Here is a 14,904-nt window from a genome sequence, read left to right on the forward strand (position 1 = left end):
GATGAAATTGTCGACGCTCGAATGACTTTTTTTTTTTTTTTTTTTTTCACTTATACCTCTTATTCAATCGTCAGTCTCGTTAACGGTAATTTTTTTTTTTTTCGGTATTTCGGAATTCAACAAGGCGATAATCGAGCTTCCTGTACCTGCGCGCTGCTGTATGAATCGCTTTGAAAATACTCAAGTTAGTATCATTCACGTTATGTTGACACTGGCCGGTATCACGAGCCTGGTATTACGGCTTAACGAGAAATCGAAAATCCCAAGAGGAACCTTTGTGAATCCGTAAATCTCGTAAATTGCCAATTAACGAATCGCGTAAAATTGACCCGCGCCCATTCGGCAAACCTCACGAATTTTAACGCAATTAACGGCTCCATTGAGACGGAACTAATCGTGGTAAATACGAAACACGCGTAGACGACCTCGTACGCCCACACGGTTACGCGTTAGAGTACACACGGAGACAAAAATAAAAAATAGTCAAATAGATAAGCCACCATACAGTCTATGGGATACGTAAGAGCGAGAGTGACAGAGGCGGAGATCAAATACAAAATTCATTGAAAAAAAAAATGTTTACTCGAGAAACAAAATAAATACCTCGTTAGCACGAGGCCAATCTAAACCCTCGATAATTGATAACAAAACACCCATTATCATCCCCTTTATTAAAAAATAACGCTAAAAAACCAAGACGGGGTGCCAAATATTCAAAAATTCCTCATACACACGGAGAGAAGGATCTGGTAGAAGATGCTAAGCCATGAAAGTAACATCTACCAAGGGAGCATGGTACAGCAGCGCTACCAGAGGACATATTGGAAGTCTTACAAGTACTATAGGAATTTTTATCGAACCAAAATAGTAATTTTTCCGTAAAATAATTTTTTGTTCCTTCCCGTAGACAATGTAGACAAATAATTAAGTATTTTATGAGCTAATTACTATTCGAGAGGAAACAAGTGTAATATCCCATTCAAACAAATGTTTTCTCTGAAATACTAATTAACGTCGTGTTTCGTATACGATTGAGGTTAAGAGGTTATAATTTCCAAATGTCAATACTTATCGATACAATACGGCAATTCGCGGCAACAGCCACACCGCTTACCATACTTTATAGTAAAAAGTATGAGTTTTCATATAAAAACTATTAAAAGTCATGGCGACATCTGTGATAACAAAAATTATTATATAGAAAAATGATCCCCAGTCACGATCGATGATTTTCAAAAACTCGAGTCTCAAGGAAAATTACGGGGACGCTGGGTACCACGTGCGCCGGGACGTCGATGTACGCCGTGGCGTCCAAGTGCGAGATTCCCTCGTTTCGCTCGAAAATACGAAAGCGCGCAAGTCGGTCCCATCGGCTTTTACTGTATAAGTAATTGAAAGCACTTTCGAGAGCGTTTTATATGGAGGCAGTTGGTAGGACTGCTGCCGGTGAAAGCTTAGTACTCACAGTATATAGGTATACGAGTAGTAGCTATAGCCCGGTAGATAGGGCTGGGCTCGGGGTAAAAGGGCCGTAGGTCGGCGATACGGAGGGGGTGCATTTGCATTTAGTGGCGAGGGAGGCCTTTTAACCGAAATTACTTGTATACGACAAACGCCAAGTTTATACGACGCGAGATATGATGGAATATTTATTGGCCTCGTATTAATAATTGGGTGAGTAGACGGGGGGGTACATCAGAAAAAAAAAAAAACCACAATTTCATTTTACACGACTAACAGTACGAAAGCGTGAAAAACCCTAGCAGGGAAATAATTTCACGTTTATCGATACGTTATTGACACTAAAGAGAGAGAGAGAGAGAGAGAAAGAGAGAGAGAGAGAGAGACAAACGAAAGGACATACGTCAAGTATACACGTATATGTTAAGTAGCATGCATGTAAAATGATATTGAAATTAAAAAAAAAAAAAAAAAGGAAATCGAGAGAAAGAGACAGAGAAATAAAAGAGACGTTCATGGAGATCTTTCAAGAATGTTTAAGTAATTAATTTTTTCGTAAAATTTTACATAATTACCTGCCGCATGTCCCGTGATAATTTTTGCACCACGTGTCTCGAGCCAATAGCCAGAAATAACGAGCGCACGTAGAGAGACTCCACGATCGTCCATGATTTGCAATCTTTTTTTTTTTATTTTTTTATTTTTTTTTCATTTCGATTCTCGTGAAATTTTCACAGGACGAGGGAAAGGAGTCGAGAATCATTAATTTTTCTTTTCTTTTTTTTTTGTTCTTTCTTTCTCTCCTTCGGGAACGTAGAACGCATGGCAGGGGGTACGTACCAATTGAAAACACAATGTAAATGCACTTAATCAATTGTATATTCGAAATCGCCACGGTCATTCGTCACCGTGTCAAACATATGTACAGATGAGTTTCAATTCGTTATTCCTTAATCATCGTGTTATTCTTGTTTCTCAATTATTATTTTGTACAAAGCCTTATCGTATTCCCATTCGATTATCATTTTCGTGTATTAGGAATGAGGAGAGTCTATTATTAATAATAATAATGATGATGACAGTAATAATAATAATAATAATAATAATAATAATAGATATAATAATACAATAATAATAATATTAATAATGACAATAATAATGATAATAATAATAGCAATAATAGTAATAATAGTACTAATAATAATAATAATAATAATAATAGTATGTACTCCGAGTGGGGAAACACACGATGATCCAGCCGAGGATGATAAAGGGCAAGGGGAAGATAAGAGGAGCGGAGGAACTGATAGTGTACGATGACGACAGCGATGACTGTGATAACGAATATAAGGAGAGACAAAGAAAAATGATATTCGTGTCGCGTGAGATGATTTCAGTGAATTCGAAAGATCGTGAGGAGTCGTTATCGGGGGGATAGATCGCGCGTGAGGGATAAATAGATCGGGACGAGGTGGGAGTAAGTGAGGGGAGGTGTAAAAAAAATGTTCTTGGTGTAGGAAAAAAATTAAAGAAAAAAGAAAAAGAAAAAAAAATGAAAAGAAAAAAGATTTCGATCGGAGACAGCTTGAAATAAAATTATTATTTTCATTTTTTCTCGCTTCTTAATTAATAAAAGCTATACACGTGTGCTCGTATGCTATCGGTTGATTGAATCTTTGTTCGTCCTCTCTCGCGCATGCGCACAACTCTGCAATGATACACAGCACGCACCGACTACGCCGTCGTCCAAATAATATTTGTACATTTATATATAATATATATATATATATATTTGTTTGTTTGTTCGTTTACTTTGTATATATTTATATATATATTTTAACGTATCTCACAGGATCGATCCGATGTACCTGTGGGCTCTCCCAGCCGATAAGGATTTAGGCCTCGTCGCGACATCGTCCTCGCGGAAGCTCGAGGTGGTATCGGAAAGAAATTAAAGTTCGAGGGGATGCAGTCGTCCGCCGTGATTTCTTTCGAGGGTCGTTTCGCTGGCCGCGTACGGTTGGGGCCGATTACAATAAAATGGGGTAAACGTCGTCCGATAAATCCTACGGGACAAATATTACAGTGGATATGCAGCAATAATTAAATTCAATCACGCGGTAATCGCCAATTCTCCGTGAGACATGGATATTAGCGTTACGGCAGTGATTTAACAGCATTGGGAAAAGAGATACAGGGGGAGACGATTTCTTGGATGATCGGGGAGGATAGAGAATTGATGTGAAAAGTAAACGGCAGAACGGCGAGTGAGACGAAAGTGAATTTAAAGAAAAAAAAAAAAAAAAATGCAAAAATATAAGAGAGAGAAAAAAGAAAAGATCGGTCGTATCGAGTAGCGTAATAGTATAATAATACAATAATAATTAATGATAATTAGTAATTAATAAACGTATCAATTACAAGGAGAGAATAATCATAATAAAATCACTAATCACAACGTATGTATATTTAGATATACTGTACGTAAGGGGAATTGGGCAAAGTTTGGAAAGTGGCATGACAGGCAGGGGAGGGGTGTCTGATAAAGGAAAAAACTAGCAGTCGCAATGATAAATGATAATTTTAATCTCTCCCTCCTCTTTCTCTATATATATATATATATGTCCACTCTTTAAGAATCGCTAAACCGAGTATTAATGACCGACCCCTTCCAATGATTTTTCGCTCTCACTATATATATATTAAGAAAAAATTGTTTCTTTTTTTCAATATCGACGGAAACGACCGAGCAATGCCGAAGTGCGTTCGGGGCAGATACTCTGTGCGAGATATATATTTCAGAAGCAAAAAAAAAATCGGTTTCCACGTGCGTACGTACAAGGGATGGGAAAATGACGAAGGTGACGAGGGAGGGATGGGGGGGACTGAGGGATTCAAAAAGGGTCAGGGGATGGCCAGGGTTGCCAATCACCTGATGGGGTGCCACCAGGGTGTCAGGATGCCAGGATGCCAGACTCACGGGACTCCCCATTCCCAAGGACGATTCGCTCTCGTGTGTCGTGCGCAATTTTCTCACGGATCTCAGGAGCTTTTAACGAACCGATCGATCCAATACGTTTCTTCTCTCTCTCGCACACGCTGTACCGTATATGCTTTCGTATCATTTCGTCTCTCTCTCTCTCTCTCATACATATCTCCCATAACGAAAATGATACTTTACGGATTTCCTGATCGATCGCGATCATTTTCAAATTTCACGATTGACTTCGATTCAATAATAATAATATCAATGACAATAATAGTAACAACGTAAATACTGTTTACCGGTAAATAAATACAGAACTACGAGCCAATTTGTTTTTACCTACAATTTCTTTTTTTCTCTCTCTCTCTCTCTCTCTCTCCTTCGGTCCTTCGTAACAAATCACGATCTATTGTCTCGCACGCATTCCTATGCATTCTCGCATTCGCTCGTATTTACGTTCGCACGTCACATTCACGCTCTTATCTTTGGGGACGGTGGGTATCGCGCATTGCGCAACGACAGCGCATCAAGAGACAGACGGAAAACACGGCTAAAATATGTGATACCTACTTTATGCTATATATATATATATATATATATACACACGCGTAGCGTATTTCGATTTTGGATATATTTTCATTTACGCGTGTGTATACAGGGTTATTCACGGCAGAAGCATCAGCTGAGATTGGCCGCGAATGGGTGATTTCATGAATCATAGCAGGGTGGCATCATTGCAAAAATTAAATTTAACGTCGTAACATTGATTTACCCATGAATTTCACATTCTTTCATTTTTTTTTTGGTAACAAGGCGTCGATTAACAAAATTGTTCAATCGCCTCCAACTTCAGCTGGTATGTTTTTCGTGAATAAACTCTGTATATATATATATATATATATATATATATATATATATATATATAGATGATGCTTAGATGATGCTATCTGATAGGACACACGCATATACGTGCTCAAGTATATGTATATATATATTTTTCGAATCTGTCCGCAAGTGCCTTGGCCGATAACGAGGGATGTATTAATCCAATTTTGTACTGGCATTAATTGCGTCCATTTAGCGCGTGTTCGTAGGCGCTTTTAACGCGAACGTTGGACATTGGATGGCAACTTTCAGCGTCTGTCACTTAGCATCGAAGCTTCTAGACGTTTGTGTTTTCCTCGTTTGACAGACACGCGTATACTTTGGAAATACGTTCCTCTCGGCTGCACTCGATACGGCTGCTTCTGGTCCTGCGGGTTCTCGCGTTAAAATATTTATGCGTTTCGTGCGCTCACACGCGGGTGGCCCCTTTGTTGCATTATCACAGTGATTGCTCGAGGAGAATAATTAATAATCGATGGCAATGACTTTTTTTTTTTCAAAATTTTTATTCGTCCCCCTTTCTTTATTAACAAGCATTCTTATAGTTTACTGCAACCCGGGACGTTACTACGAGAGGACAGTCGAGTATGAAAATCACGATGTCATTTTTAGTGACCGACACGAGGATATCTCATTGCGTGATAACGAGGAGAAAAATTATTACAATTCGCGTGGATACTTATTATCGTTATCGGTGACCTTTTCGATTTTTTTTTTTTCTTTTTTTTTTTTCTATACAAAATTTCAGCTCACATATCAAGAAAAGAATTCATCTGTCCCGATTTTATCCTACGGACGGTGTGACAGGTGCATTCTTCCACGGATTGCTACTGAAATTCGTAAGGTCGCGATAACGATAAGAGTCTAGAATAAATATTAAAAAAAAAAAGAAAAAAAAAGATCGAACAAGAGACAAAGAGACACCCTCGATATTTCGTATAAGAATGCCATGACGTATATATACATATGAGATTTAAGGGATTTGTCACGAGTCGTTACGTGTGTGCGTGTGTCATAGATGTTTCCTCAAAATTCTTTTTTTTTTAATAAAAAATAGTAAATTAGGAAAAAGGATCGCAAGGGAGAGTGGGGTGGTCACGGGAAGCCACGGGATCAGGTTTATCACTCTCAGTGCCGTTATCATAAGAATTCGACTCGATATGCATAAATGAAAAATTGTCAATTATTTTCAATATAGATATATATATATATATTCTGATTTTTGTGCATACATATTTTCCGTGCGTGATTGATAATCCTTGAGGAGGTATAAAAAATCGGCGATTAATATCGTAAAGCCCCCGTAAGAGCCCACCAGGAAACAGTGCCGTATCACGCGTGGCGAACACCCTGGTTATTCCAAATCTACGTTCCATGGGTCTGTCATGCTTCCTCCTGTGTCTTTCAGATTTTCCCTCTCTCTCTCTCTCTCTCACTCCCACTCTAAGCTATCCTACGATTTTATTAATTATCTGCGTTAGCCGATTTCCGGTAAATAATTTCTTTTTCTTGGCCGTACTCTAAGTTACGTCCGATCTTCTCGCGATCGTCGATTCTGCATCTTTCTCTCCGAACGTCCATACCGTTACAGAGCACGAGTGATCGATGGCACTGTTAGCGCGCACGGACCGACGACAACCGACGCCCGGCGTCCTCGGCCGAGAATGTAAATATTTTAGAGCAAGGATTACACACTTCCCTGGACGTTTATTTGTACACACGGACTTTAGCCCGCAGAGCCGTCAAAAGTCCGAGGACACAAATAAGGACAAAGACGCGACTTACGGAACCGATCGGACTTTTGGTTCTTGAAATCGAGACGTGCCAGTAGCAGGAGAGAAAGACAAAGAGAGCCAATAACGATGCGCAAGAAGATCGACGCTACGTGGCTAAAGGCTAACGCGCAATGAATAACGTGCAAGCGTAATTACTATGTACAGGGCTTAACTGGGACCCGCCCGACGTATTTGGGGTCCCATGAGCCGGAGGTTATAGGGATGCAACGCGTTATGGACCAGTTGCAAAAGCAGTCCTGCCGTTACGTGAAGTCCCTCTGACCAGAGTGGAAGACGCGACTGGCGACCAGGTCGGAGCTTCCACCCGGCAAGAGCGACGGGAGAGATAAGGGCTCGTTGGATAGATTAGGATTGATTTGTTGAATTTGGTTGAGCTTACATGTGAGTGAGGGGTGGGATGGCCGAGTGATGCTGAGCCAAGGGATCCGGGGAAGGTCCTGGGGAGTAGACTCCTCCGCCATGTTGTACGACCCCCTGTTCGCCACCCTGGGGCAGGTACATGGAGATCATCTGCCGCAGATCGCCCTGCTGCTGCTGACCCTGCTGCTGGCTCATGTACTCCCTCTTGACCCCGCCCGGCGCACCCGTGGAAGATGGTCCCGTCGGCGTCGGGGTGTGTATCCCTGCGCTCGCAGGACTCGTGGGCTCGGACTTTATGCTGCTGCCACTGGGGCTGTGACTGGACATCTGGGAGCCCGGCTGAGCTTGGTGATACGGCGAGGGTGAGCCACCAGGTACCGTCGTGGTCCCGTATCCGCCGTAGCCGTTCATGTAGCTGTTTATGGGACTGGGACTTCCGCCGCCCATGTGGTGACCCATGTCGTACCTGGGATACCCGGCGGCGGCACCCATGTGCCCGCCGTAGGCATGCTGCTGGTATGCGGCGGCGGTCGGGTCGTGGACCATGTAGCCGTTGGGCATGTAGCCGTTAGGCATCTGGTAAACGTCTCGGGGCAGCTGAGGTTGCTGACCAGGTCCACTGCCGCCGACTTGTCTCTGATCGACGCCGAGCATACCGCCGACGCCCGCGACGCCACCGCCAAGCGGGAACTTGTCCTTCTTGAGAAGAGTCTTGGTCTTCCGGCGCGGTCTGTACTTGTAGTCGGGATGTTCCTTCATGTGAACCGCCCTTAATCTCTTGGCCTCGTCGATGAACGGCCGCTTCTCCGTCTCACTGAGAAGCTTCCACTCGGCCCCGAGCCTCTTCGAGATCTCGGAGTTGTGCATCTTTGGATTCTCCTGGGCCATCTTCCGTCGCTGACCCCGCGACCAGACCATGAACGCGTTCATGGGCCGTTTCACGCGGTCGATGTTGTTGTTCTTGCTGGTGTTGTTGTTGTTGTTCGGCGGCTGATGCTGCTGCGGCTGCTGGTGAGGATGGTGGGCCTGAGCTTGCTGCTGGGCGGCGCTCTGCTGGGCGGCCAGCGAGTGCATCGTCTGTTGCTGCTGAGCTTGCTGTTGGGCCTGGGCCTGCTGCTGGGCCTGCATCGAGGCGTAGTGATGCTGGGGCGTCTGATGATGATGCTGAAGACCCAGACCAGCCAAACCGCCGGCACTGGGTGGACTGCCGGACAGGGCCGGACTGTGTACTATCGAGCCCAGCGCACCGTACGGCGATACTCCCGTATGATGTCCCATGGGCGAGACACCCTGATGAGGATGCGGTGGCATCTGCCCGTGCAGACTCCCGCCCTTCAGGTCCGTCTCCATCGTGAGCATGTCTTCCTCCCTGTGCCCGTACAGCTTGCCGCCTTTTTCTATAACGCTCGACGTCAAGAAGTACCGATCCGCGATCCCGATCGATCCGACCTTTGACCCGAAGGTCACAGCCCTCGCACCTCCGCCCTGACTGTCCACGACGGCACCGCGGTTGCTACGCGGAACTCTTACGCCGAACACCGAACATGGGCTCACCTCCTCGTCTCCACGGTTGATCCTCACTTTATTACTGCGCGGCTCACGTCGCAATCCTTAAACAGGATTCACCTTTGACCTCACCAACGAATCCCCCTTGTCGTCCCTTATCGACGACGCTCGAGCTCAGTCTCAAAACTCCACCATGTCCAAACACTTCATACGAACATACCCGCCTCGTGTGCCATGGGCAACGATAGGTCACGCTAAATCCTCAACGGTTCCTCCCCCGTGTATCCCACGTACAAATTAACTCGAGTCCAAGTTACACGAGACAGTACCAAAACACAGAACACCCTGATCACTCTGGGCCAGTATAAACAGCGACAGATTCGTACCAAGTTGTATTCACAGAATCGGCCACCTTTTCACGTGTCGATACAATCTAGAACAATGTCTCTGTACGGTAGAATCTCAATCGCAGCCTCTCGGCCTCTCACAACTTGAACGTTCAAATACAATCGTTACACACTTGTCAAAGAGTCACAGCGCGTCAACGAGAACACTCTGTATATCGTCATCGTCACTTCCCGTTGTCGCCAGCGCGTACCAAGATGCAGCGATCCTCCGGTATCGAATTGCCAGTCCGTACGATTGTCACGATCGGTACGAGGAACAAACGATTTTCACACTGACCACCGTGAACGTAGCTGTAATATATATCGATTCTCCTCTTTATTTTTTTTTCTTTATCGATTTTCTTTACTCGATTTTTGTCCGACCAACCAAAATCACCGATTTAATCCGCACTGTATCTGCATACGATTTATCGCGATTCTCGTTAACCGTAGATGCGCGCGTGGCTCTCGCGATAGCTATTTATCGGTTACTGTGTATATCACCACCAGGTACGACCCGTCGTGTCGCACGCACGTTTTAAAAGCGAGTGCCGATGAAGCGACCTCCACTCTCCTCGGAAGAACGGAACCGTCTGAGCATTTGTAGGTTTCGCCTTGGGGTCCTACTCTTGGGTTCGGCTCACTTCCTGCCGAGGTAGGCTACCCCCACCAGCCGTCCAAAGCAGACTGCCGCCGTCCCCTCCACCTGGAATCCCACCTTCCACCCCGTTCTTGCCCCTGGTCCTACGTGCAACCTCAGGCCCGAGCCTACCAACGGCAATCGATTGGCACGCACGCCTGCCATCATTTCCAACAGCCAATGGCGGCTTCATTTTGCCCGCTTGGGCGGCCACTATCCTCGTGACGTCACACCCCAAGCGGGACAACCTCTCGCGACGACGCCGTGAGCGCCGCCGAACGAGACGCGCCGCGACGCCGGCCACCCGCTCGACACGTTGCGCGCTCACTCGCCTTTACCTCTACACGCTTATTTCGACTGGCGATCTTCTCTTCTTATTCTTGATACGTACTGTACGCGCTTTTTAAAAATTTTTCCTTTTAGGTTAAATTTTCTATCCGACGCTGTCATATCGTGTAATTGTTTCTTTTTGGTTCATTTATAGCTCGTTACTTGCGGTTTACCCGTTTTCACACTTTTGTCCTTTTGTTACGAGGGAACGATCGTAAACGGGCGACCCGGGTTATTCGGGTAGAAAATTTTTGTTATTTTTTTTCAAATATCCACTATCGATTTTCCCTATGCAATATGTCGGTATACCTGTGACGTATATTGATTTTTCTTACTTCTGATTTTTTCACGACTGCACCGTAGGCATGATTATGCGAGTACGAAGATTTTCAGTATGGAAACGCGTATAGGGTATCCTTTTTTTTTTTGAAATTTTCAAAATTTTAAAGACGTGTAAATGATCAAATATTTGCGAAATCGACGCATCACGACGTTGCACTCGACCCGCGTGGGATCGAAGCTCTGTATAGTATCTACCGAGAGAGCGAGAGAGAGAGAAGATCGGCGAGTAGCAAAGCGAGTGGCGGGTGAGAAAAGGAAAGTAAACGTAAAGAAAGGAGACGAGATGAGTCCTTTGTGCGAATATTCATCCCTTGGAAAAGTAGGGGATGACGCAGGGATCGAAAGTCTACGCGAGACTCCCCGCGTCATTATCGGCACAGCATCCGCTAATAATGCAGCGCGACGAATTACGTCATTATTACGCATGCGCTATTTTCACGCCCCCCTCGCTCGACGCCCCTGAAAAATTTCGCACTGTTTCGGGTTTCCGTGAAGATAGGAAAAAAAAAAGTAGAATGTCCAAAAAAAAAAAAAGTCAAAAATCATCCCGTCCACAAAAAGCACGTGGCTAACCGAGCTCGACGCTCGTTTCTCCCATTCAATGATTCTTCTCGGCGTAATCCCGGGGCCACTCTGGCTTCGTTCTTTCTTCTTTTCACTTTCCTTCAAAAATCCATAATAAAAAGGCCCCCGCACGAGCCGTTTCGAAAGATCTTTATTGGACGCGCTGCGACGCCGTTTAAGCGGCCTCGCAGTGCATAGGACCTGTTGCCGCGAGATATATAATGGAAGAATGCGTCATAGATAATCATAGCACACCCTGTATAGGCCTGACAATAAAAGGAGTGGTTGAACAGGGGCCCGCGCGCCACGTCCAATTTCAACGAACAAACGCCTTCAATCCTTATTGTGTTTGTATTTGTGTTTGTTCGCGCTCGGCTTGTTACTTTTTGCCCCGGCTCCGAAGCCTCCTTCGAACGTCGCCGAACGCCTGTAGAATAAAAACCCGATGCCGATACGAAACGGAGACGGCGCTAGGTGAAAATCAGGCCTGAACAAAATTGTAAAATACCGAAAGATGCACGGATAATGGCAAAAATTGCGAAGCGTTGAGAAAATGAAAAAAACGAAAAAAAAAAACTTAAAAACAATTTTTCCACCCGTAAACAACGACTTTCGCACTTTGAACCATAAATATTAATTAGCAAGTCGATTTCCAGGGGGATGGGTAATCATGGGTCGGGTTGGTACGGTGTGATTAAAGGTATGACGTCACGCTGACGGTTATGACTTACAACGAAAACTATTGATTTGTTTTTAAGGATTTACTTAAATTTGACAAATTTACGGCAAATTGCAATAAGAAGATTAGATGACTCCTGGGCACTTTATATATAATAAAACTATTAATTTTTATTTTCAAACCCATCCAATTATCTACCTCCGGGCTAAGTTGGCTCTATTGTATGTATTTTCGGGGTATATACCTGTGGGCTGGATACCTGCATTAAATCGGGCATGGAATTTGTATAAATATATAAACATGCATACATATATATATATATATGAAACAGTTAAAAGTACAGATCGTTTCACACCAGCCAAAATCACACCCCCTTAGTACCGCGAAACTTTCTTGATACCTAATGGCAAGGTGGTTTGCTCGCGAGAAACTTTCAAACCGTCTGAAAAGTGGGTACGGGGAAAAGTATGAGAAAGAGAGAGACCCCTCTATCTTTCTCTCCGTGAGACAGAGTGAGAGAGAGAGAGAAATGCACGATATAGTCAACGGTAGTCGAAATGCCACAAGTGGCACATAACCGGGTAAAGTAGATTGATAGAGCGTAAGAAAAAAGGGGGTGTACAAGGGACGGGAGAGGGAGAGAGAGAGGGAGGGAGAGAGAGAGAGAGAGAGAGAGTAGAAGGAGAGTAAAATGGATAGTAAGAGAGTAGAGAGACGGTACAATAAGTCAGGCTGACAATAGAAGAACCACGGGAGGTCTTTGTGATTCAAATCAATGTTTGTGATACTCGATGGCTGCCATTGCATTGTGGTTCCGTAGCTTACCTACGTTTATACATCAATGTATATCGGTGTCACCCGGTATATCCCTTATACGAGTATACCGTGGAGTGAACACGAAACCTCATTGTACGTAATACAAACGCACTGGAGGACTTGAGATTCAGTCAGTCAAAGTTCCGAGAGGATACGAACGTCAGTCCGACCCTTTACCGAAAAAAAAAAGAAAAAAAACCCCATTTCGAAAAATGATAAAAGTCAAAAATTTTTTTACACAAATTTCACGCACCGTACAAAACCCCTTACAAGACAGATAAATTCGACCAACGTTCCGAATCCATGTAAATGACCGGTTGTAAAAAAAATTCAAAATTCAAAATTGAAAAAAAAAAATTTTTTTTATCACAGCATCCAACGTCTCAATAACGCCCGAGATACGCAGAGTGCGTTGGAGCGTGAACCCGAAGATATTGTTTTATCTCGTTTCGTGCCAAGGGGATGAAAGCTCGCGGGTTTTGGAGAGAAAAAAAAAATAAATAAAAAAAAAATTTCAACCCCCGGCGACAGGGGTACGAAACAATGGTTAAAGAACGCGAAGGAATTGACGGGTGTTTATAGCCAACAGGTGATTCCATTGGGGTTCGGTTAGCGCTGGAATAATGAGAGAAAGTAAGAGAAAGGGAGAAAAGTCAGAGATCGGTACGAGCGGGAGGGATAGGGTGGTCCGGATTGAGAGGTGGGAGGCTGGTCGTACTGTTAGGCGCTAGGGGTGGTACGGTAATGGTGCTGGCGCTGGTATTGGTAGGGTGGCCAACAAAGTCTTTATCGAAGAGAGGACCGATTACAAAGCTCAATTGTTGCCATTCTATCGGATCCAAATAATCTCGGGCTGTCTGGCTGCTCGGCTGAACCGCACGATAGAAATGGCTATCCCCTGCCGGCCTCGGTTTACGCCGCCGCCATTTCGATACAACGGTATAGGTACGTACGGGGCCAAGGCATACGAAGAACCGACGGAGAGGTGACCAGAGCATCTTCGGGGTTGATGGAACGACTGAGATTACGTTATTGCACATACCCATATGGGTGTACAGGCAGATGTAAAATTTATGACTGCGATTAATGGAAAAAAAAAAAAAAAATTATATTTTTATGGGTCGTACACTTTTTTTTAGCTACTTCATTTAAACGTAGATTTTTTTTTTTTTTCAAATGCTCATTTTTTTTCAATCGACTACCTTGGCCACTAGCAGTAAGGTTTTCGCATAGACTGTTAAACCTGTGTACATGGGCGTTGGTGAGCTATACAATGACGTCATTGTCGGCCAATAATACGCATTGAGCATTGAACTCTCCCAGCTTACACGCGAGCTAATCCGGTTACACGCAGTTTACACGCTCTTGAAAACCCATTCCAGCTTCTAATACGAATTTCTCCATTTCTCGCGGTATTCGAAGAAGCGTGGGTGAAAATATATTTTTTTCTTCCACGATCTTCCAATTCGGTATTTACGATTACGCTGATATCGAGGTAGGCCAAGGGATTGTTCTTGACAAGAAGCTTTCTTGCTCGCGACATAAATTTCGAGTCGAGCAGATAACCCGAAAATTGCAAAAATTCTAAATAATAATAATCAATCGTCCAATGGCCAAACCCCTGATACAAATTTTCGAAATTCAATCAAAATTACCACTTCCCCTTATCTGCATTCGTTCCGAAAGTATGAACGATAAAAAAATTTATTTACAAAATTTCCATTCCCACCTATTTCGTTTCGAATACAGTACACCAACGTACAGTGTAAAATTGAACTGTTCAAAACGCAATGGGCGATCGGCCAGAGTTCCTCGGACTCCTAGTTTGTTTGTCCCATGTCTGTCCACCCTTTTCAGACATTTCAACCCTTTCCTCACCCACTTGTTGTCGTCCTCGCAGCCGACGCAGCACAAACATCGGCCAGCAACGTGGATGACTCATGGGAATTGCATAAACAAAATTCTCGCCCCTCCAAATACCTAAGGCCCAAAATACATATCGATTGGTCATAGTCGAACGAAAGCTAAAAATAAATTACACCAACCACCCGACACACCCTGTATAGAGTATCGATATGCATTTTAATTAATTCCCGAACAGCCCATATAATTGCTAAATAATTTTTATCCAAATCAATTCACCCCCCCCCCCC

At 44.0% G+C, this 14,904-nt stretch overlaps 1 protein-coding gene across 4 annotated transcripts in view; it reads right to left on the reverse strand.

Moving 5' to 3' along the window:
* LOC107273347 (transcription factor Sox-2) overlaps nt 1-14,904 on the reverse strand; it is a 248,390-nt gene that overhangs the window by 65,182 nt on the left and 168,304 nt on the right. The window contains exons 1-2 of one of the 4 annotated variants that reach the window (XM_015751443.2): nt 7,508-10,031; nt 2,154-3,527 (exon numbers count right to left, since the gene is read on the reverse strand). The exons of 1 other annotated variant lie outside the window; for it this stretch is intronic. In XM_015751443.2, coding sequence (XP_015606929.1) covers nt 3,413-3,527; nt 7,508-8,847 — 1,455 coding nt within the window. In that variant the 5' untranslated portion in view covers nt 8,848-10,031 and the 3' untranslated portion in view covers nt 2,154-3,412. Of the gene's footprint in view, nt 1-2,153; nt 3,528-7,507; nt 10,032-14,904 lie in introns of those variants that run through there. 2 more of the 4 variants (XR_001539209.2, XM_015751442.2) reach the window with 2 other exon arrangements.

This window comes from Cephus cinctus, unplaced genomic scaffold (genome assembly GCF_000341935.2).
Source record: "Cephus cinctus unplaced genomic scaffold, Ccin1 Ccin1_scaffold1576, whole genome shotgun sequence".
In the NCBI taxonomy this organism is placed as follows: domain Eukaryota; kingdom Metazoa; phylum Arthropoda; class Insecta; order Hymenoptera; family Cephidae; genus Cephus; species Cephus cinctus.